The 21,879-nt window shown below is 49.0% G+C and overlaps 1 protein-coding gene across 1 annotated transcript in view; it reads right to left on the bottom strand.

Moving 5' to 3' along the window:
* Window positions 1-1,976: 1,976 nt before the first annotated feature.
* Window positions 1,977-21,879, bottom strand: part of tymp (thymidine phosphorylase) — a 39,687-nt gene continuing 19,784 nt past the window's right edge. The window contains exons 4-10 of the mRNA XM_068005397.1: window positions 20,187-20,285; window positions 16,082-16,211; window positions 11,990-12,108; window positions 11,210-11,372; window positions 9,859-10,086; window positions 6,921-7,061; window positions 1,977-2,661 (exon numbers count right to left, since the gene is read on the bottom strand). Coding sequence (XP_067861498.1) covers window positions 2,492-2,661; window positions 6,921-7,061; window positions 9,859-10,086; window positions 11,210-11,372; window positions 11,990-12,108; window positions 16,082-16,211; window positions 20,187-20,285 — 1,050 coding nt within the window. The 3' untranslated portion in view covers window positions 1,977-2,491. The remainder of the gene's footprint in view (window positions 2,662-6,920; window positions 7,062-9,858; window positions 10,087-11,209; window positions 11,373-11,989; window positions 12,109-16,081; window positions 16,212-20,186; window positions 20,286-21,879) is intronic.

Here is a 21,879-nt window from a genome sequence, read left to right as displayed (position 1 = left end):
GCTGGTGTCCTGGGCACCGTGTAACTCCCGCTGGTGTCCTGGGCACCGTGTAACTCCCGCTGGTGTCCTGGGCACCGTGTAACTCCCGCTGGTGTCCTGGGCACCGTGTAACTCCCGCTGGTGTCCTGGGCACCGTGTAACTCCCGCTGGTGTCCTGGGCACCGTGTAACTCCCGCTGGTGTCCTGGGCACCGTGTAACTCCCGCTGGTGTCCTGGGCACCGTGTAACTCCTGCTGGTGTCCTGGGCACCGTGTAACTCCCACTGGTGTCCTGGGCACCGTGTAACAGCTCAGCTCCTCTTTCTTACATGTGTCCCCTTTAAATCTGTTTCCAGAAGAAGGCTGCACACAACAGGAGGCAGTGCTGGTGGACGGGACTGGTGCCCACTAACGAGCGGGAACCCTGACACCTGGGCGTGGAGTCAGTAGAGGGGGGAAGACGCTGGAGCTCTCTAACATGGAGCTCTCACACACAGCTCAGCAGCACCGTGCGTTGCCCACAGTACCTGGTACTTGAGACTGGACCCATTTATCGAGCTACAGGAGGGAACAATGTGCTTAGAGTAAAGAGCCATTGTATATTGGAAATAAATACTGCCGCAGAGAGATTCAGTGGCATGTTTAAAGTTCACCCCCACAGAGTCCTGGGGCTGCTCAATACCCAGCCTCTCAGTGACAGGAGAGGAGCCAAGTGTCCTGGACACGCTGCACAGAGAGAAATGGACACCGCAACTCAGAGCAGCCTGGGGAGCAATCTGGAGCCGGCTGAGCTGGAGGGACACACTCACAACTGAGAGAGAGAGGGAGAGAGAGAGAGAGAGAAAGAGAGAGAAACACAGAGAGAGAGGAGAGAGAAATAGGGACAGAGAGGGAAAGAGAAAGAAAGAGAAATAGAGAGAGAGAAACACAGAGAGAGAGGGATAGAGAAATAGAGACAGAGAAATAGAGACAGAGAGGGAGAGAGAAATATATATAGAGAGAAATAGAGAGAGAGGAGAGGGAGAAATAGAGAGAGAGAGGGAGAAAGAAATATAGAGAGTGAGAAATAGAGACAGAGAGAGGGAGAGAGAAATAGAGACAGAGAGGGAGAGAGGGAGAGGGAGAGAGAGAGAAATAGAGACAGAGAGGGAGAGGGAGAGGGAGAGAGAAATAGAGAGAAACAGAGAAATAGTGAGAGAAACAGTGAGAGAGAGAGAAATAGAGACAGAGAGAGAGAGAAACAGAGAAAGCGAGAGAGACAGAGAGAAGTGAGAGGGAAACAGAGAGAAAAAAATGTTGAAATGCATATGATGAGAGAAGTGAAGGAAAATAATAAAGAAGTTTTTTAGTTATATTAAGAGAAAAAGAAAAACGAGGGATGGAGTGGGGCCACTGAAAGTGGGATTGGGATTGGGATTGGGCAATGACAATTGATACTACACAGGTTGCTAAAGTGCTAATTAAGTTTTCTGCCTTACTTTTTACCAAGGAACAGGATTGGAACGGGATTGAGGGGGTGTTGCGGTAGTGAGTTGTGTGCAACCTTAAGGTGAAGAAATCTCGGGCCGGATAAGATGCATCTGAGGATCCTTAAAGAACTAAGGGAGGAAATTGCAGGAACTCTGAATGCTGGAGAGATCCCTGGGGACTGGAGAAAGGCCGATGTTATTCTTATTATTATAAAAGGTTAGCAAAAGTGACCCAAGAAACTACAGACCAGTGAGTTTGACGTCCATTGTGGGTAAAGTTATGAAAACCCTTCTTAAAGATAAGATCATGCAGCATCCGGATAGAAATAAAATTATTACAGATAACCAATATGGGTTCATGAAGGGGCCGTCTTGTCAATCTATTTGACTGGTTTCTTTGAGGCTGTGATAAAGAAGTTTGGTAGGGGTAAGGCAGTGGATGTGGTTACTTGGATTTCAGTAAGGCCTTTGACACAGTTCCTCTGGAAAGGCTGGTACTGAAAATAAAGAAAGCAGGAATCAGTGGAAATATTTTACAATGGATATGTAATTGGTTGACCAACAGGACCCAGAGGGGAGTAGTACAGGAATTGTCTTCAATCTGGGAGAATGTTACCAGTGGGGTCACAAAGGGGTCTGTTTTTGAATCTCTTTTGTTTAATATCTTCATAAATGATCTGGAACTATGATTCACAAGCACAGTGGCTAAATTTGCAGATGATACAAAGCTAATGAAGGTGGTAGACTCCAAAGCTGAACAGGATGGAGCTTGGGAATTGGACAGACAGGTGGCAGATGGAATTCAATGTAGAGAAATGCAAAGTGCTTCAAATGGTGACAAAAAATCCAGGAAGAGAATATTACTTAAATGGAAAGAAAATAATGTGGAAGGAAAATGCAAGAGATCTGAGGGCCCTGATAGACAATAAATTGAAGCTATTGTAACAATGCTTGGTGGTAGTGAGTAAAGAAAATCAGATGTTGAAATATATATCTCCTGCTGCTCATCGCGGGACAATCAATGCTTTTTCTACGAGCTTCCCACTAAGGTGGACAGTTGTGTCCTTTCTCTCCCTGTGACTGTACGTCGATGATCTCAACAATCAAGGGGTCGACTTGGATCTTTTCTCCGATGACCAGTGAGTGTTGGAGACGAGACTTCTGTTCGTCACTGAGGGAATGGTCTTCATAATGGATCCTAATCCAGGGATCCCCTGCAATGTGAAAATCGAAAAATTAATAAATTGTGGTCCCCAGTCCCTGGGGCGTAAAGGCCCTTTAATATCCCACCCAGTCTAATCCCACTCTCCCCCTCACTCCCCATACCCTTTAATATCCCCCCCAGTCTAATCCCACTCTCCCCCTCACTCCCCATACCCTTTAATATCCCACCCAGTCTAATCCCACTCTCCCCCTCACTCCCCATACCCTTTAATATCCCACCCAGTCTAATCCCACTCTCCCCCTCACTCCCCATACCCTTTAATATCCCCCCCAGTCTAATCCCACTCTCCCCCTCACTCCACATACCCTTTAATATCCCACCCAGTCTAATCCCACTCTCCCTCTCACTCCCCATACCCTTTAATATCCCACCCAGTCTAATCCCACTCTCCCCTCACTCCCCATACCCTTTAATATCCCACCCAGTCTAATCCCACTCTCCCCTCACTCCCCATACCCTTTAATATCCCACCCAGTCTAATCCCACTCTCCCCCTCACTCCCCATACCCTTTAATATCCCACCCAGTCTAATCCCACTCTCCCCCTCACTCCCCATACCCTTTAATATCCCCCCCAGTCTAATCCCACTCTCCCCCTCACTCCCCATACCCTTTAATATCCCACCCAGTCTAATCCCACTCTCCCTCTCACTCCCCATACCCTTTAATATCCCACCCAGTCTAATCCCACTCTCCCCCTCACTCCCCATACCCTTTAATATCCCACCCAGTCTAATCCCACTCTCCCCCCTCACTCCTCATACCCTTTAATATCCCACCCAGTCTAATCCCACTCTCCCCCTCACTCCCCATACCCCTTAATATCCCACCCAGTCTAATCCCACTCTCTCCCTCACTCCCCGTACCCTTTAATATCCCACCCAGTCTAATCCCACTCTCCCCCCTCACTCCTCATACCCTTTAATATCCCACCCAGTCTAATCCCACTCTCCCCCTCCCTCCCCATACCCTTTAATATCCCACCCAGTCTAATCCCACTCTCCCCCTCACTCCCCATACCCCTTAATATCCCACCCAGTCTAATCCCACTCTCTCCCTCACTCCCCGTACCCTTTAATATCCCACCCAGTCTAATCCCACTCTCCCCCCTCACTCCCCATACCCTTTAATATCCCACCCAGTCTAATCCCACTCTCCTCTCACTCCCCGTACCCTTTAATATCCCACCCAGTCTAATCCCACTCTCCTCTCACTCCCCGTACCCTTTAATATCCCACCCAGTCTAATCCCTCTCCCCCCTCACTCCCCGTACCCTTTAATATCCCACCCAGTCTAATCCCACTCTCCTCTCACTCCCCATACCCTTTAATATCCCACCCAGTCTAATCCCACTCTCCCCCTCACTCCCCATACCCTTTAATATCCCACCCAGTCTAATCCCACTCTCCTCTCACTCCCCATACCCTTTAATATCCCACCCAGTCTAATCCCACTCTCCCTCTCACTCCCCATACCCTTTAATATCCCACCCAGTCTAATCCCACTCTCCCCCTCACTCCCCGTACCCTTTAATATCCCACCCAGTCTAATCCCACTCTCCTCTCACTCCCCGTACCCTTTAATATCCCACCCAGTCTAATCCCACTCTCCCCCTCACTCCCCGTACCCTTTAATATCCCACCCAGTCTAATCCCACTCTCCCCCCTCACTCCCCGTACCCTTTAATATCCCACCCAGTCTAATCCCACTCTCCCCCTCACTCCCCATACCCTTTAATATCCCACCCAGTCTAATCCCACTCTCCCCCTCACTCCCCATACCCTTTAATACCCCACCCAGTCTAATCCCACTCTCCCCCTCACTCCCCATACCCTTTAATATCCCACCCAGTCTAATCCCACTCTCCCCCTCACTCCCCATACCCTTTAATATCCCACCCAGTCTAATCCCACTCTCCCCCTCACTCCCCATACCCTTTAATATCCCACCCAGTCTAATCCCACTCTCCCCTCACTCCCCGTACCCTTTAATATCCCACCCAGTCTAATCCCACTCTCCCCCTCACTCCCCATACCCTTTAATATCCCACCCAGTCTAATCCCACTCTCTCCCTCACTCCCCATACCCTTTAATATCCCACCCAGTCTAATCCCACTCTCCCCCTCACTCCCCATACCCTTTAATATCCCACCCAGTCTAATCCCACTCTCCCCTCACTCCCCATACCCTTTAATATCCCACCCAGTCTAATCCCACTCTCCCCTCACTCCCCGTACCCTTTAATATCCCACCCAGTCTAATCCCACTCTCCCCCTCACTCCCCATACCCTTTAATATCCCACCCAGTCTAATCCCACTCTCCCCTCACTCCCCATACCCTTTAATATCCCACCCAGTCTAATCCCACTCTCCCCTCACTCCCCATACCCTTTAATATTCCACCCAGTCTAATCCCACTCTCCCCCCTCACTCCCCATACCCTTTAATATCCCACCCAGTCTAATCCCACTCTCCCCCTCACTCCCCATACCCTTTAATATCCCACCCAGTCTAATCCCACTCTCCCCCTCACTCCCCATACCCTTTAATATCCCACCCAGTCTAATCCCTCTCCCCCCTCACTCCTCATACCCTTTAATATCCCACCCAGTCTAATCCCTCTCCCCCCTCACTCCCCATACCCTTTAATATCCCACCCAGTCTAATCCCTCTCCCCCCTCACTCCCCATACCCTTTAATATCCCACCCAGTCTAATCCCACTCTCCCCCTCACTCCCCATACCCTTTAATATCCCACCCAGTCTAATCCCTCTCCCCCCTCACTCCCCATACCCTTTAATATCCCACCCAGTCTAATCCCACTCTCCCCCTCACTCCCCATACCCTTTAATATCACACCCAGTCTAATCCCACTCTCCCCCTCACTCCCCATACCCTTTAATATCCCACCCAGTCTAATCCCACTCTCCCCCTCACTCCCCATACCCTTTAATATCCCACTCAGTCTAATCCCTCTCCCTCTCACTCCCCGTACCCTTTAATATCCCACCCAGTCTAATCCCACTCTCCCCCTCACTCCCCATACCCTTTAATATCCCACTCAGTCTAATCCCACTCTCCCCCCTCACTCCCCATACCCTTTAATATCCCACCCAGTCTAATCCCACTCTCCCCTCACTCCCCATACCCTTTAATATCCCACCCAGTCTAATCCCACTCTCCCCTCACTCCCCATACCCTTTAATATCCCACCCAGTCTAATCCCACTCTCCCCCTCACTCCCCATACCCTTTAATATCCCACCCAGTCTAATCCCACTCTCCCCTCACTCCCCATACCCTTTAATATCCCACCCAGTCTAATCCCACTCTCCCCCTCACTCCCCATACCCTTTAATATCCCACTCAGTCTAATCCCACTCTCCCCCCTCACTCCCCATACCCCTTAATATCCCACCCAGTCTAATCCCACTCTCCCCCCTCACTCCCCATACCCTTTAATATCCCACCCAGTCTAATCCCACTCTCCCCCTCACTCCCCATACCCTTTAATATCCCACCCAGTCTAATCCCTCTCCCCCCTCACTCCTCATACCCTTTAATATCCCACCCAGTCTAATCCCACTCTCCCCCCTCAATCCCCATACCCTTTAATATCCCACCCAGTCTAATCCCACTCTCCCCTCACTCCCCATACCCTTTAATATCCCACCCAGTCTAATCCCACTCTCCCCCTCACTCCCCATACCCTTTAATATCCCACTCAGTCTAATCCCACTCTCCCCCCTCACTCCCCATACCCCTTAATATCCCACCCAGTCTAATCCCACTCTCCCCCCTCACTCCCCATACCCTTTAATATCCCACCCAGTCTAATCCCACTCTCCCCCTCACTCCCCATACCCTTTAATATCCCACCCAGTCTAATCCCTCTCCCCCCTCACTCCTCATACCCTTTAATATCCCACCCAGTCTAATCCCACTCTCCCCCCTCAATCCCCATACCCTTTAATATCCCACCCAGTCTAATCCCACTCTCCCCTCACTCCCCATACCCTTTAATATCCCACCCAGTCTAATCCCACTCTCCCCCCTCACTCCCCGTACCCTTTAATATCCCACCCAGTCTAATCCCTCTCCCCCCTCACTCCTCATACCCTTTAATATCCCACCCAGTCTAATCCCACTCTCCCCCCTCACTCCCCATACCCTTTAATATCCCACCCAGTCTAATCCCACACTCCAGGCAGGGATTTTCCTGATGGAAGTTCCAATAAAGGAGATGTCACCTTTGTTCAGAGTCTCGCCCACAGTTTTCAGGAGTTCGATTCCAACACTCCAGTTAATCGACTCATCAGGTTGTGTCCGTCCTGCTCCCAGTTCATGGAGCACCTTGGCTAACGGCAAGGCATGAATAGCCTGCACGGCCCCTGAAACAGCGAGTGCAGTTTGAGCCTGTTAGAGTCTGAGGCTTCACAGTGTCGGAGGGCGGGGGAGGGGTGTTCAGGGGGGACAAACCCCACCCCCCCACCCCACCCCCAACAATTACTGTCACCTTTAAAGTCGGACCCACTTTCGAAAGTTCGTGCCTCAGATCACTCGATAGAAACACAGAAACAACATGTTCTTCCAGAGATGGTCAGTTCCGCAATTGGACCAGTGAAAAGCCATTCGTTGGGTTTGGGCTTCTAAATGTTCACTGGGATATTACAGTGAATCGTAGCAAAGTTATTGATAGGCCAGAGCTTGGACTGCAGGCTTAGAGTTTTTATCTGACAAAACTTTGTTTTATTTGAATTGTTCGATTAATGGAAGTGATTTTGGACTGGATTTTGCAGTGAGTGTCAGCTGTGGCTCAGTGGTAGCACTCCAGCCTCTGAGTCGGACGATCCTGGGCCGGATTTTGCTGTGAGTGGCACCGTTCGTTATACTTGCACTTGCTCATAGACTTTCTATGGGGTTTTGCACGGCAAAATTCTATCAACGGGACAGAACAAATGGCATGGCGCTCTCTACAGGGCATCTGGGACCTGTGTGAACAGGGCGAGCAACTGAGTGCCTCCTTAACCAATCAGATTGAAGAATCGCAGAGTCTGAACCAGGAAGTGTGAGTTAGATTAGTGAATTCAAAGTCAAGTCAGGCACAGCAAGCAAAATAAAGAGAGGGAAAGAAAGATTCGATTAAGAGACAGAGATAAAAGAGACAGAAAGAAAAAGTAAGAAAAAAAACGTTACTTAAATATTTTTTTTAAATGTCCAATAATAATTAAAAGCTGAAGGAATGAGACTCCACACTTGTAAAAGTTAATTTTCAGTACCAGAGAGGTTGTTTGGCAGTAACTAAGACTGACCACGCCGTTAAAAGGGGACTTACACTGGAATGGACAAGCCCGATCTTTTCTTGGCGAGTTTAATCCATATCTACGACGTCAGTACAGGAGCTTCACGCCATTTGATACACTTAATCGGTGAGCCAGACGGTGAGATGCTGCATTCGTGCAGCTTACGGAGGGCAGCACATCTGGGACAGCAACGTCTGGATTTTCGCGTTTAGCTGTGCAGGTGTGGTCGCTGGAAGTTACTCTCCGATTTGCACAGAAACAACGGCGAGTGCTGTTAATCTCACCATTATTTTCACAGCAAAATCCAGCCCAAAGTTTCAATTTTAACCTTATTGTGAAATTCCTAATTCAAAAATAGATCTTTTGAAGTATTTTTCTCATTCATTCTCAGGATGTGGGCGTCGCTGGCAAGGCCGGCATTTATTGCCCATCCCTAATTGCCCTGAGAAGATGGTGATGAGCCGCCTTCTTAAAAGCAGTTTAGATGCAACTGAGGGACTCGCTCAGTCACTTCGGAGGGTAGTTAATGGTCAACCACGACGGTGTGGGACTGGAGTCACATATAGGCCCAGACTGGGTAAGGACGGCAGGTTTCCTTCCCTAAAGGTCCTTATTGAACCAGTTGGGTTTTTACGACAATCCGACAGCTTCACGGTCACTTTTACTGAGACCAGATTTTTATAACTGAATTCAAATTCTCAAACTATCAGGGTGAGATTTGAACTCACGTTCTCTGCATTATTAGTCCAGGCCTCTGGATTAATAAGTCGTTTTGTTTGGTCAGGCAACTCATATCCAAACACCCTCCAAAGAAAGTTGTGTCTTAGTCACTGGGTCTTTAGGAATGTCAACATGGAAAGGAAGGTGAAAGAAATCCTGAAAAACTTTCCTCGAGGAGTGGGGAGAAATGATCCAGGTTCTTTTTAAGAGATGAGATAAATGGATACTAGGGATTGGGACACGATGCTTTCTTTAACCAAGGACTGAGGGCGTGCTACAAAGTCCACCCAGCTTCAAACCAGAACAGAGGATGCTTTTCCCATAGCCGAGTGTCCCTACACACTGGCCTCACAGGGACAGCACCGAGAGGCCGATTGTCCTTTACATCGAGTTACATCGAAACTACAGCACAGGAACAGGCCATTCGGCCCAACAGGTCCATGCCGGTGTTTATGCTCCACACGAGCCTCCTCCCTCCCCTCTTCTTCTCACCTTATCAACATATTCCTTTCTCCCTCATGTGTTTATCTAACTGCCCCTTAAATCCATCCACACTATTCACCTCAACCACTCCTTGTGGGAGTGAGTTCCACATTCTCACCACTCTCTGGGGAAAGAAATTTCTCCTGAATTCCCTTTTGGATTTATTAGCGTTACAATCCGGGCGTGGAGTCTCTTTGGGGATCAAGTCCTGTCAATTATGGGCGAATGGAAGGAGTAAGAATGCAGATAAATCCTTTCAGGTACAGTACTCGGCCCACAGCTTATCACCTCTTTTGCCTTCTCCTCGAGCCTGGGAGTCAGGTTTGATCGGCAGTCTTCAGGTACCACGCCCAGGGGGCCATGTCTGGACAGCGAGTGATGAGTGACCACTCAACCACACCAAATGTGGTCACTCAGGGGTCAGTGAGCAGCGATCAGGAGCAATGGCCTCATCTGATAACCTTTCCACTGTCTAACCCGGGGGTCACTGGCTGCACCAGGAGTACCCCCACTGGTGCCTTAACTCACATCAGGAGGGTTTGGACAAGAGGCCTTTCTTGCTGCGTACAGCCCAGTACCCCAACATTGGATAGCATATCTCGGCCAATCACCACGATATTATTCATTACAATCAGCTGGGGTTTGTGCTGTCGATCTCTAACACAACGTAAAAAAAATATACCTCCAGCCTCGGCCTTCAGCTCTTCCTGTTTCTCCGCACGTTTGAGGACTTGAAAGTAACCCTCTCCTCCCTGACACAGTGTCTTGGCCGCGTCAGCGTTCACTCCTTGTGCCACCAGCATGGCTTGGAACTTGCCCAGAGCGCAGCCGTTCTGCAACACGTCCTTGATGCACTTCTCTCCGTCCTTTAAACTCCCGGCCTTGCCGCACATATACAGCAGGTGGCCTCCTATTGAAGGTGGAAAGAAACGTGTTAGTGAAAGTTGTCTGTGTGTTGTGTTTCCACGCGTGCCTTTAAGTGTATATGAACATGTGCCTTTGAGTCTGTATGTGTGAGTGTCCATAGGGGCCTGCCGATGAGGTCCATGTTCTTTCCCAAACCACCTCCCTCTCCCTCGCTCCACTCAGTACAGATGGTGGAGTTTGCTGGCACTATGTGAGTGTTCCAGGTTACAGAGATACTCACCTACACCAGGGGAGTCTCACTCCAAAAACACCCACAGTTCCCAGCTGGGTCATCGCTGAGCAAACGGGAGCAGGAACTCCAGCTAATCAATCTCTCCCTACCCCAGGCCAACTGTACCAATCCCAGCACCATCCAGCTAGCCCAGCACAGGCCAGGAATGAGCCTGGGACTTTCCTGGTCTCTGTGACTCAGTATCATAATGTGTGGCACCTTCACTCACTGGCCCAACCTTCCAACCCTTAATGGGACTGTTGCATTCAGCCCCACAATGTCCACATTGGGCCAAATCCAACCATTCAGCAAATTAACAGACATGGTCAATCCGTAATTTTGGAATGTGGTTCCCACTTGTCCCTATGAAGCACAATAAGGGCCAGAGGCTTCATTTGATGTCCCTTCTCATTGTCTAAGTGACACTGAACAAATGTCATTCCCAAACTGGGCTCAGGATTGTGCTGAGTCCTTGTGGGGTCCCCACTGGCTTCAAGAGCATTGAACTCGAGGAGACAATTCGAAAACCCACAAACCTCAAACAAGATGGGAGATTGGAAGAATTTCTCCCACGGGACAGTGGACATGTATCACAGGTTACCAGAAAAAGTGTTCAATCTGAATCAATTGATGCCTTCACAAAGAAACTAGATCCATAACTGAGGACCGGGGACATTAATAAACCTATCTGATTGGCATGGGAGCTAGGAGAGAGTGTGGAGATCTTGGGTTGGAGGAGAGAGTGTCCATGATTGAGGTGGTCCTCCATGGATTGCAGAAGGAGTGGGACTTATGGCCTAAATGGCCTTTCTCATTCCAAGCTTCCTTGTGTTCTTAGGTTAGCCATGCTATCCATCACTCACACACTGAATGCAGTTCTTGGCGAATGACTGACCTAAGCAGGTGACCAGGCCCTCCAAGTCCTCAGGCCCCTTGCCCTTCAGGCATTCAATGGACTCGATGACTTCTAGAGAGTTTCCAATACATCTCCCGATTGGGTTGTCCATCTTAGAGAGGGCAGCAGCTGTACGAATCCCCAAACGATTCCCAACATCTACCTAAAGGTTTAAAACAAGATATATTGATCCCTCACTGGGGCTCTCACAACAGGAAATGATACATTCACTGCGCCAATGCAAGATCAGTTGTGGCAAAGCTCGTTTGGCAATGGGAAGCCACCATTCGCTAGGAAAGAACCAGGGTCAGGAAGTTTCAGGGGTCCTTTCTCCATTAGGTGAGTGAGTTCATCGCTAGTGCTCCTGAGATTGAAACTGCAATCACAAGCACATAGGATATATAATCTGAGGGAGCGACTAAATCCCCAGCAAACTTTAAGCCGTGCAGTTGAAAGCTTCAAACTTTGAGGCTCATGGTTTCTAGAATTTTCCATCTCCTAAGTTCTACATGTTCTGTCCTTGAATGCGACTCTTTCGTGGGGATAGAAATTCCTTCCCTTTCCTCCCCAGTTCCCTGGTCTCCAATAGGGTGGGAAAGCCCATTTATAGCCCGAGGTGTTGCTGGCCAGCCTGCTCATGGGCCTGCGCCAATACCAACAGGGGTAACTCTCACTCCAATTTATTCCCCTCCTCTGTGCTCTGTTACTCTCTCACCGTAGTGTAATTGAGTTTGTGTGGGGGGTTTTGGAATGGTGTGTGGCTTTCTCCTGGCTACTGACCAGATACTGTGCCAGCTCTCTGGCACCGTTGATGTCCTTGTACAATGCTCCTTCACCAAATTTCACATCCAGAATGAGAGCAGCCAGAGACTCAGCTCCTTTCTTCGATATGATCGAAGCTGAAAATCAGAAACTGAAAGTTACTGAAAAAGCCGACCTTTTATCATTGATTCCATCCCCGAACGGTGATATGGGAACCTCCTCTCCTACAATAACTGCTTATAATCCAAGATCCTTGGAACCGATTGTTCTAACCTGATTTGGTAAATTTGACAATGACATTTTTTCCCCTTGGACCGTTTGGAAAACATTAGACAAATAAAACAAAATGGCAGTAGAGATTGAGGCCAGAAAAAATGTGATGAGAAAGTCTAATGTGACGATGAACTTGAACACAAGAGGCTCAGAATATAAAATCAGGAGATCCGACTGCAGTTATACAGGGCACTGGGCAGGGCTTGTTTGGAACACTGTGTTCAGTTTTCAGTAACCCAACTTAGGAAGGAGATTCTGGGCTCGGAGAAAGTCGGGCAACGATTCACCGGGACGGTACCTGGGATTGGGGGGTGGGGGTGAGCGATGACAATGCTTAAAATAATGAAGGGAATTGACAGGGTCGATAGGGAAGGATTCTTCTCTCCAGTAGTGAATCCAGAACAAGGGGACAGTCTTCGAATTGGAGCTAACCTGAGCCGAGGTAAGATTTTGTCACACAGAGGGTGTGTGAACGTGGAACGCACCGTCCCAGGAGAGAAGGGGTACAGAATCAACTGAGGTGTCTAAAAGGGAGTGGGATATTTACGTGGGGGGTAAGGGGATTAAGGGATTGGAGAGAGGGTAGGGGATGAAGTGGAAAGATATGCAGCTACCATGGGTCACAAGATGGTGAAACAGGCATGATGGGCCGAATGGCCGACTCCTGTTCCTATACGAAGACGTAGCCCGAGAGATACCAGGCACAGTTTCTGTTCATACAGCACCTTCCATGTAATGGCCCTCGCGGAGGGATGCATACCACACAGGAAGTAGGAGACAAGTTAGAGGAAGTGAACCAGAGCTGTGAGAGTTGGAGGCTTATTGGAAGCTTCTGAAAGTGGGGAGAGAGGTCGGAGGTGAGAAGACGGCCCACAGGTTCCTGCTGTGCGGGCCGGGCTGTCAGAGTTTAAGATTAGTGTCTCTCCCTCACCGAATGGAAAACTGTACCACTAACCACCCATCACTGTTCCACTAACCTCCCATCACTGTTCCACTAAACACCCATCACTGTTCCACTAACCTCCCATCACTGTTCCACTAAACACCCATCACTGTTCCACTAAACTCCCATCACTGTTCCACTAAACACCCATCACTGTTCCACTAACCTCCCATCACTGTTCCACTAAACACCCATCACTGTTCCACTAAACTCCCATCACTGTTCCACTAAACACCCATCACTGTTCCACTAAACACCCATCACTGTTCCACTAAACACCCATCACTGTTCCACTAACCTCCCATCACTGTTCCACTAAACACCCATCACTGTTCCACTAAACACCCATCACTGTTCCACTAAACACCCATCACTGTTCCACTAAACACCCATCACTGTTCCACTAAACACCCATCACTGTTCCACTAAACACCCATCACTGTTCCACTAAACACCCATCACTGTTCCACTAAACACCCATCACTGTTCCACTAAACACCCATCACTGTTCCACTAACCTCCCATCACTGTTCCACTAAACACCCATCACTGTTCCACTAAACACCCATCACTGTTCCACTAAACACCCATCACCGTTCCACTAACCTCCCATCACTGTTCCACTAACCTCCCATCACTGTTCCACTAAACACCCATCACTGTTCCACTAAACACCCATCACTGTTCCATTAAACACCCATCACCGTTCCACTAACCTCCCATCACTGTTCCACTAACCTCCCATCACTGTTCCACTAAACACCCATCACTGTTCCACTAAACACCCATCACTGTTCCATTAAACACCCATCACTGTTCCACTAAACACCCATCACTGTTCCACTAACCTCCCATCACTGTTCCACTAAACACCCATCACTGTTCCACTAACCTCCCATCACTGTTCCACTAACCTCCCATCACTGTTCCACTAAACACCCATCACTGTTCCACTAACCTCCCATCACTGTTCCACTAAACACCCATCACTGTTCCACTAACCTCCCATCACTGTTCCACTAAACACCCATCACTGTTCCACTAAACTCCCATCACTGTTCCACTAAACACCCATCACTGTTCCACTAAACACCCATCACTGTTCCATTAAACACCCATCACTGTTCCACTAAACACCCATCACTGTTCCACTAAACACCCATCACCGTTCCACTAAACTCCCATCACTGTTCCATTAAACTCCCATCACTGTTCCACTAAACACCCATCATTGTTCCGTTAAACACCCATCACTGTTCCACTAAACACCCATCACTGTTCCACTAAACTCCCATCACTGTTCCATTAAACACCCATCACTGTTCCACTAAACACCCATCACTGTTCCACTAAACACCCATCACTGTTCCACTAAACTCCCATCACTGTTCCACTAAACACCCATCACTGTTCCATTAAACACCCATCACTGTTCCTCTAAACACCCATCACTGTTCCATTAAACACCCATCACTGTTCCATTAAACACCCATCACTGTTCCACTAAACTCCCATCACTGTTCCATTAAACTCCCATCACTGTTCCACTAAACACCCATCACTGTTCCACTAAACACCCATCACTGTTCCACTAAACTCCCATTACTGTTCCATTAAACACCCATCACTGTTCCACTAAACTCCCATCACTGTTCCACTAAACTCCCATTACTGTTCCATTAAACACCCATCACTGTTCCACTAAACTCCCATCACTGTTCCACTAAACTCCCATCACTGTTCCACTAAACTCCCATCACTGTTCCACTAAACACCCATCACTGTTCCACTAAACACCCATCACTGTTCCACTAAACTCCCATCACTGTTCCATTAAACACCCATCACTGTTCCACTAAACTCCCATCACTGTTCCACTAAACTCCCATCACTGTTCCATTAAACTCCCATCACTGTTCCACTAAACACCCATCACTGTTCCACTAAACTCCCATCACTGTTCCACTAAACTCCCATCACTGTTCCATTAAACTCCCATCACTGTTCCACTAAACACCCATCACTGTTCCACTAAACTCCCATCACTGTTCCATTAAACTCCCATCACTGTTCCATTAAACTCCCATCACTGTTCCACTAAACACCCATCACTGTTCCACTAAACACCCATCACTGTTCCACTAAACTCCCATCACTGTTCCATTAAACTCCCATCACTGTTCCACTAAACATCCATCACTGTTCCACTAACCTCCCATCACTGTTCCACTAAACACCCATCACTGTTCCACTAACCTCCCATCACTGTTCCACTAACCTCCCATCACTGTTCCACTAACCTCTCATCACTGTTCCACTAAACACCCATCACTGTTCCACTAAACTCCCATCACTGTTCCACTAAACACCCATCACTGTTCCACTAAACACCCATCACTGTTCCACTAACCTCCCATCACTGTTCCACTAACCTCCCATCACTGTTCCACTAAACACCCATCACTGTTCCACTAAACACCCATCACTGTTCCACTAAACACCCATCACTGTTCCATTAAACACCCATCACTGTTCCATTAAACACCCATCACTGTTCCACTAAACACCCATCACTGTTCCATTAAACACCCATCACTGTTCCACTAACCTCCCATCACTGTTCCACTGAACACCCATCACTGTTCCACTAAACACCCATCACTGTTCCACTAAACACCCATCACTGTTCCACTAAACTCCCATCACTGTTCCACTAAACTCCCATCACTGTTCCACTAAACACCCATCACTGTTCCACTAAACACCCATCACTGTTCCACTAAACACCCATCACTGTTCCACTAAACACCCATCACTGTTCCACTAAACACCCATCACTGTTCCACTAAACTCCCATCACTGTTCCACTAAACACCCATCACTGTTCCACCAACCTGCTATGAGTGGCAAGCTGTCGACGGTTGCTGTCGCGTCCCTGATAGCATACAGCTTCTTATCGGCTGGCACCAGCTCGGCTGTCTGCCCCACAATACAACAGCCAACGTTAGCCAAGAGCTGCTTCACCTAAAGACATATGAAAGACACTACGAGTAACTCTGTTCAAACACAGCCCCTTCACCACAGGCTCAGCTCAGCCATCTGGGAAAAGCTCACTGTTTATTCAGGGTAAGGGTATCTTACTGTGTAACTGTACAGAGTCCCTGTTTATTCAGGGTAAGGGTCACTCACTGTGTAACTGTACAGAGTCCCTGTTTATTCAGGGTGAGGGTCACTCACTGTAACTGTACAGAGTCCCTGTTTATTCAGGGTAAGGGTCACTCACTATAACTGTACAGAGTCCCTGTTTATTCAGGGTGAGGGTCACTCACTGTGTAACTGTACAGAGTCCCTGTTTATTCAGGGTGAGGGTCACTCACTGTGTAACTGTACAGAGTCCCTGTTTATTCAGGGTGAGGGTCACTCACTGTGTAACTGTACAGAGTCCCTGTTTATTCAGGGTAAGGGTCACTCACTGTAACTGTACAGAGTCCCTTTTTATTCAGGGTAAGGTAACATCTCCATGACGACAAACTCTATCCAACAATGTCTCCAACTTTATTCCCTGGATTCGACATGACTTTAAATTCTTTTTATAGGGGTTCTTGCTTTCAATAAATCTGAAAGATCGTGGATTGGAACCAGAAAAATTACCATGAAAATTGCCGAAATAATTTTAAAACTGGGTGACTGGTGTCCTCAGGGAATGCTGGCGAGGTCGGCATTTATTGCCCATCCCTAATTGCCCTTGAGAAGGTGGTGGTGAGCCGCCTTCTTGAACCGCTGCAGTCCGTGTGGTGACGGTTCTCCCACAGTGCTGTTAGGAAGGGAGTTCCAGGATTTTGACCCAGTGACGATGAAGGAACGGCGATATATTTCCAAGTCAGGATGGTGAGTGACTTGGAGGGGAACGTGCAGGTGGTGTTGTTCCCATGCGCCTGCTGCTCTTGTCCTTCTAGGTGGTAGAGGTCGTGGGTTTGGGAGGTGCTGTCGAAGAAGCCTTGGCGAGTTGCTGCAGTGCATCCTGTGGATGGTGCACACTGCAGCCACAGTGCGCCAGTGGTGAAGGGAGTGAATGTTTAGGGTGGTGGATGGGGTGCCAATCAAGTGGGCTGCTTTGTCCTGGATGGTGTCGAGCTTTTTGAGTGTTGTTGGAGCTGCACTCATCCAAGCAAGTGGAGAGTATTCCATCACACTCCTGACTTGTGCCTTGTAGATGGTGGAAAGGCTTTGGGGAGTCAGGAGGTGAGTCACTCGCCGCAGAATACCCAGCCTCTGACCTGCTGTTGTAGCCACAGTATTTATATGGCTGGTCCAGTTAAGTTTCTGGTCAATGGTGACCCCCAGGATGTTGATGGTGGGGGATTCGGCAATGGTAATGCCGTTGGATGTCAAGGGGAGGTGGTTAGACTTTCTCTTGTTGGAGATGGTCATTGCCTGGCACTTATCTGGCGCGAATGTTACTTACCACTTATGAGCCCAAGCCTGGATGTTGTCCAGGTCTTGTTGCATGCGGGCTCGGACTCCTTCATTATCTGAGGGGTTGCGAATGGAACTGAACACTGTGCATTCAACAGCGAACATTCCCATTTCTGACCTTATGATGGAGGGAAGGTCATTGATGAAGCAGCTGAAGATGGTTGGGACTAGGACACTGCTCTGACGAACTCCTGCAGCAATGCCCTGGGGCTGAGGAGATTGGCCTCCAACAACCACTACCACCTTCCTTTGTGCTAGGTATGACTCCAGTCACTGGAGAGTTTTCCCCCGATTCCCATTGACTTCAATTTTACTAGGGCTCCTTGGTGCCACACTCGGTCAAATGCTGCCTTGATGTCAAGGGCAGTCACTCTCACCTCACCTCTGGAATTCAGCTCTTTTGTCCATTTTTGGACCAAGGATGTAATGAGGTCAGGAGCCGAGTGGTCCTGGCGGAACCCAAACTGAGCATCAGTGAGCAGGTTATTGGTGAGTAAGTGCCGCTTGATAGCACTGTCGACGACACCTTCCATCACTTTGCTGATGATTGAGAGTAGACTGATGGGGCGGTAATTAGCCGGATTGGATTTGTCCTGCTTTTTGTGGACAAGACATACCTGGGCAATTTTTCACATTGTCGGGTAGATGCCAGTGTTGTAGCCGTACTGGAACAGCTTGGCTAGAGGCGCAGCTAGTTCTGGAGCACAAGACTTCAGCACTACAGCTGGGATGTTGTCGGGGCCCATAGCCTTTGCTGTATCCAGTGCACTCAGCCGTTTCTTGATATCACGTGGAGTGAATCAAATTGGCTGAAGACTGGCTTCCGTGATGGTGGGGATATCGGGAGGAGGCCGAGATGGATCATCCACTCGGCACTTCTGGCTGAAGATGGTTGTAAACGCTTCAGCCTTGTCTTTTGCACTCACGTGCTGGACTCCGCCATCATTGAGGATAGGGATGTTTACAGAGCCTCCTCCTCCCGTTAGTTGTTTAATTGTCCACCACCATTCACGACTGGATGTGGCAGGACTGCAGAGCTTTGATCTGATCCATTGGTTGTGGAATCGCTTAGCTCTGTCTATAGCATGTTGCTTCCGCTGTTTGGCATGCATGTAGTCCTGAGTTGTAGCTTCACCAGGTTGGCACCTCATTTTTAGATACGCCTGCTGCTGCTCCTGGCATGCTCTTCTACACTCCTCATTGAACCAGGGTTGATCCCCTGGCTTGTTGGTAATGGTAGAGTGAGGAATATGCCAGGCCACGAGGTTACAGATTGTGCTGGAATACAATTCTGCTGCTGCTGATGGCCCACAGCACCTCATGGATGCCCAGTTTTGAGCTGCTAGATCTGTTCTGAATCTATCCCATTTAGCACGGTGGTAGTGCCACACAACACGTTGGATGGTGTCCTCAGTGTGAAGACAGGACTTCGTCTCCACAAGGACTGTGCAGTGGTCACTCCTACCAATACTGTCATGGACAGATGCATTTGCGACAGGTCGATTGGTGAGGACGAGGTCAAGTAAGATTTTACCTCTTGGTTCGCTCACCACCTGCCGCAGGCCCAGTCTGGCAGCTATGTCCTTCAGGACTCGGCCAGCTCGGTCAGTAGTGGTGCTACCGAGCCACTCTTGGTGATGGACATTGAAGTCCCCCATCCAGAGTACATTTTGTGCCCTTGCTGCCCTCAGTGCTTCCTCCAAGTGGTGTTCAACATGGAGGAGGACTGATTCATCAGCTGAGGGAGGACGGTAGGTGGTAATCAGCAGGAGGTTTCCTTGCCCATGTTTGACCTGATGCCATGAGATTTCATGGGGTCCAGAGTCAATGTTGAGGACTCCCAGGGCCACTCCCTCCTGACTGTATATCACTGTACCGCCACCTCTGGTGGGTCTGTCCTGCCGGTGGGACAGGACATACCCAGGGATGGTGATGGAAGAGTCTGGGACGTTGGCTGAAAGGTATGATTCTGTGAGTATGGCTATGTCAGGCTGTTGCTTGACTGGTCTGTGGGACAGCTCTCCCAATTTTGGCACAAGTCCCCAGATGTTAGTGAGGAGGACTTTGCAGGGTCGACTGGGCTTGGTTTGCCTTTGTCGTGTCTGGTGCCTAGTGGTCCGATGCCGGGTGGTCCGTCCGGTTTTATTCTTATTATGACTTTTTTTAGCGAGATTGTACAACTGAGTGACTTGCTAGGCCATTTCAGAGGACAATTAAGAATCAACCACATTGCTGTGGGTCTGGAGTCACATATAGGCCAGACCGGGTAAGGACGGCAGGTTTCCTTCCCTAAAGGACATTAGTGAACCAGATGGGTTTTTACGACAATCCGTTAGTTTCATGGCCATCATCACTGATACTAGTATTTTAATTCCAGATTTTATCTAAGTGCTCATATCGGGCATCCCTAATGATTCTCTCGAGCATCTTCCCTATTACTGACGTCAAATATAACCACCATGAGATTACACCGCCTCTTGGTAACTCACAGCAATGACGTTAACCTCTCCAAACATCTCTTACCTCCTCCGGGCTCTTCTTAATGTTGAATCCCGGGATGGACTCCAGCTTGTCCAGAGTTCCCCCAGTGTGCCCCAGCCCTCTGCCACTGATCATCGGAACCTACAGAAAAACAACATCAGCTTGGACACTAAGTAAAGAGAAAAATAAAGGACTTTCATCACCTCAGGATGTCCCAAAGCGCTTTACAGCCAATGAAGTACTTTTGAAGTGCAGTCACTGTTGTAATGTAGGAAACGCAGCAACCAATTTACGCACAGCAAGATCCCACAAACAGCGATATGATAACGGCCAGATAATCTGGGGGGTTTTATAGGATAAATATTGGCCAGGACACCGGGGAGAACTCCCCCTGCTCTTCTTTAAAATAGGGCCATGGAATCTTTTACATCCATCTAAGAGGGTAGACAGGGCCTTGGTTTAACGTCTCATCTGAAAGACGGCACCTCCAACAGTGTAGCACTCCCTCGGTACTGCACTGAAGTATCAGCTTGGATTATGTGTTCAAGTCTCTGGAGTGGAACTTGAACCCACGACCTCTCGGGCTCAGAGGCGAGAGGGTTACCTGCTGAGCCACACAAGCTAACACAAGTTGCAGGGAAGTCACTCCTTGGACAGCCAAGTCCTCTTTAAGACTTTTGCGGAGAGTGTGGATTATTTTCATGCAGTGTTTACATCATTCTCCTCTCCCCCTTTACATCCCAAGTCCCAGTAATTGTTTTATTGTTTTTTTCCCCTTCACCTTCCGGAAGTCTCTCGCTCCGGTCCTGAGGACAGGCTGGTCCCAAACCTGCTCCATATCCTTGGAGCTTCACGGGAGGAGCCCGTATCTCTGATTTCCCCTCCCTGTGGGGGGAAACAATTTGCCTCTGACCTGTGCCTCGACATGGCAATGTGCCCGAGATCGGGATCTCACCGTGCTCGGAATCATGTCCCATCATTCCCGCTCACAGCATCCGGCACAATCCACCACAGACTGGAGGTTTCCCCCCGGTCTGCATGACTCGAAGGGCCCTCTACCTGACCGGTCCTAAGGTTCCAAAATATCCCACACTTTACACTCTATCTCTCGGAACCCCCTCGATTCCTTTCTCTACCCAAGTATCTACCCAGCATCCTTATCAAGTCGCTGGCATTACCCGCAGCCTGGCTAGAGTCTGTCCCATTCCCCTCTGGGTGAAATAGTTCAATCAGAATTGTTCACCTTCCACTCCCTGAGTTCGAGCCCATGCCCCCTGGTTGCACAGTTTGTGATTGTGTCAAACAATTGTGTGCGAGAGGGCACAACTGGGAACCTGGTCCCAGGCCTAGCCGATGTTCCCTTGCCAAGAAGCTCATGGTTTCTCGGTCACCAAGACACAGACGATTCATTCAGCTGCCTCTGCTGCCTTCCCCTTCCCCAGCCCACCAAAACTAATCTCCCCCGATCCCCTGCCCTAGCCCTGAACTCCCATCTCTCTCCAGTTTCTCTCCTACCTCCCCTCATGCCCTCTCACAGCTTGTCCCTGGGTCCTTCAACGTGTTGTCGCCTCCCAAATCCGTGCCCATCTTTCCCACAACTCCATGTTTGAATCCCTCCATCAGGTCTCCGTCCCTGCCCCTCCATATCTCTGTAACCTCCTCCAGTCCTACAAGCCCCCGCCCCCCCATAAGCTTTCCGTATCTCTAATTCCTGTCTTTTACACGTCCCCCACTC

This window comes from Heptranchias perlo, chromosome 24 (assembly GCF_035084215.1).
Source record: "Heptranchias perlo isolate sHepPer1 chromosome 24, sHepPer1.hap1, whole genome shotgun sequence".
In the NCBI taxonomy this organism is placed as follows: domain Eukaryota; kingdom Metazoa; phylum Chordata; class Chondrichthyes; order Hexanchiformes; family Hexanchidae; genus Heptranchias; species Heptranchias perlo.
Note: the sequence above shows the minus strand (reverse complement) of the source record. Positions and strands in the feature narration are given on the sequence as shown.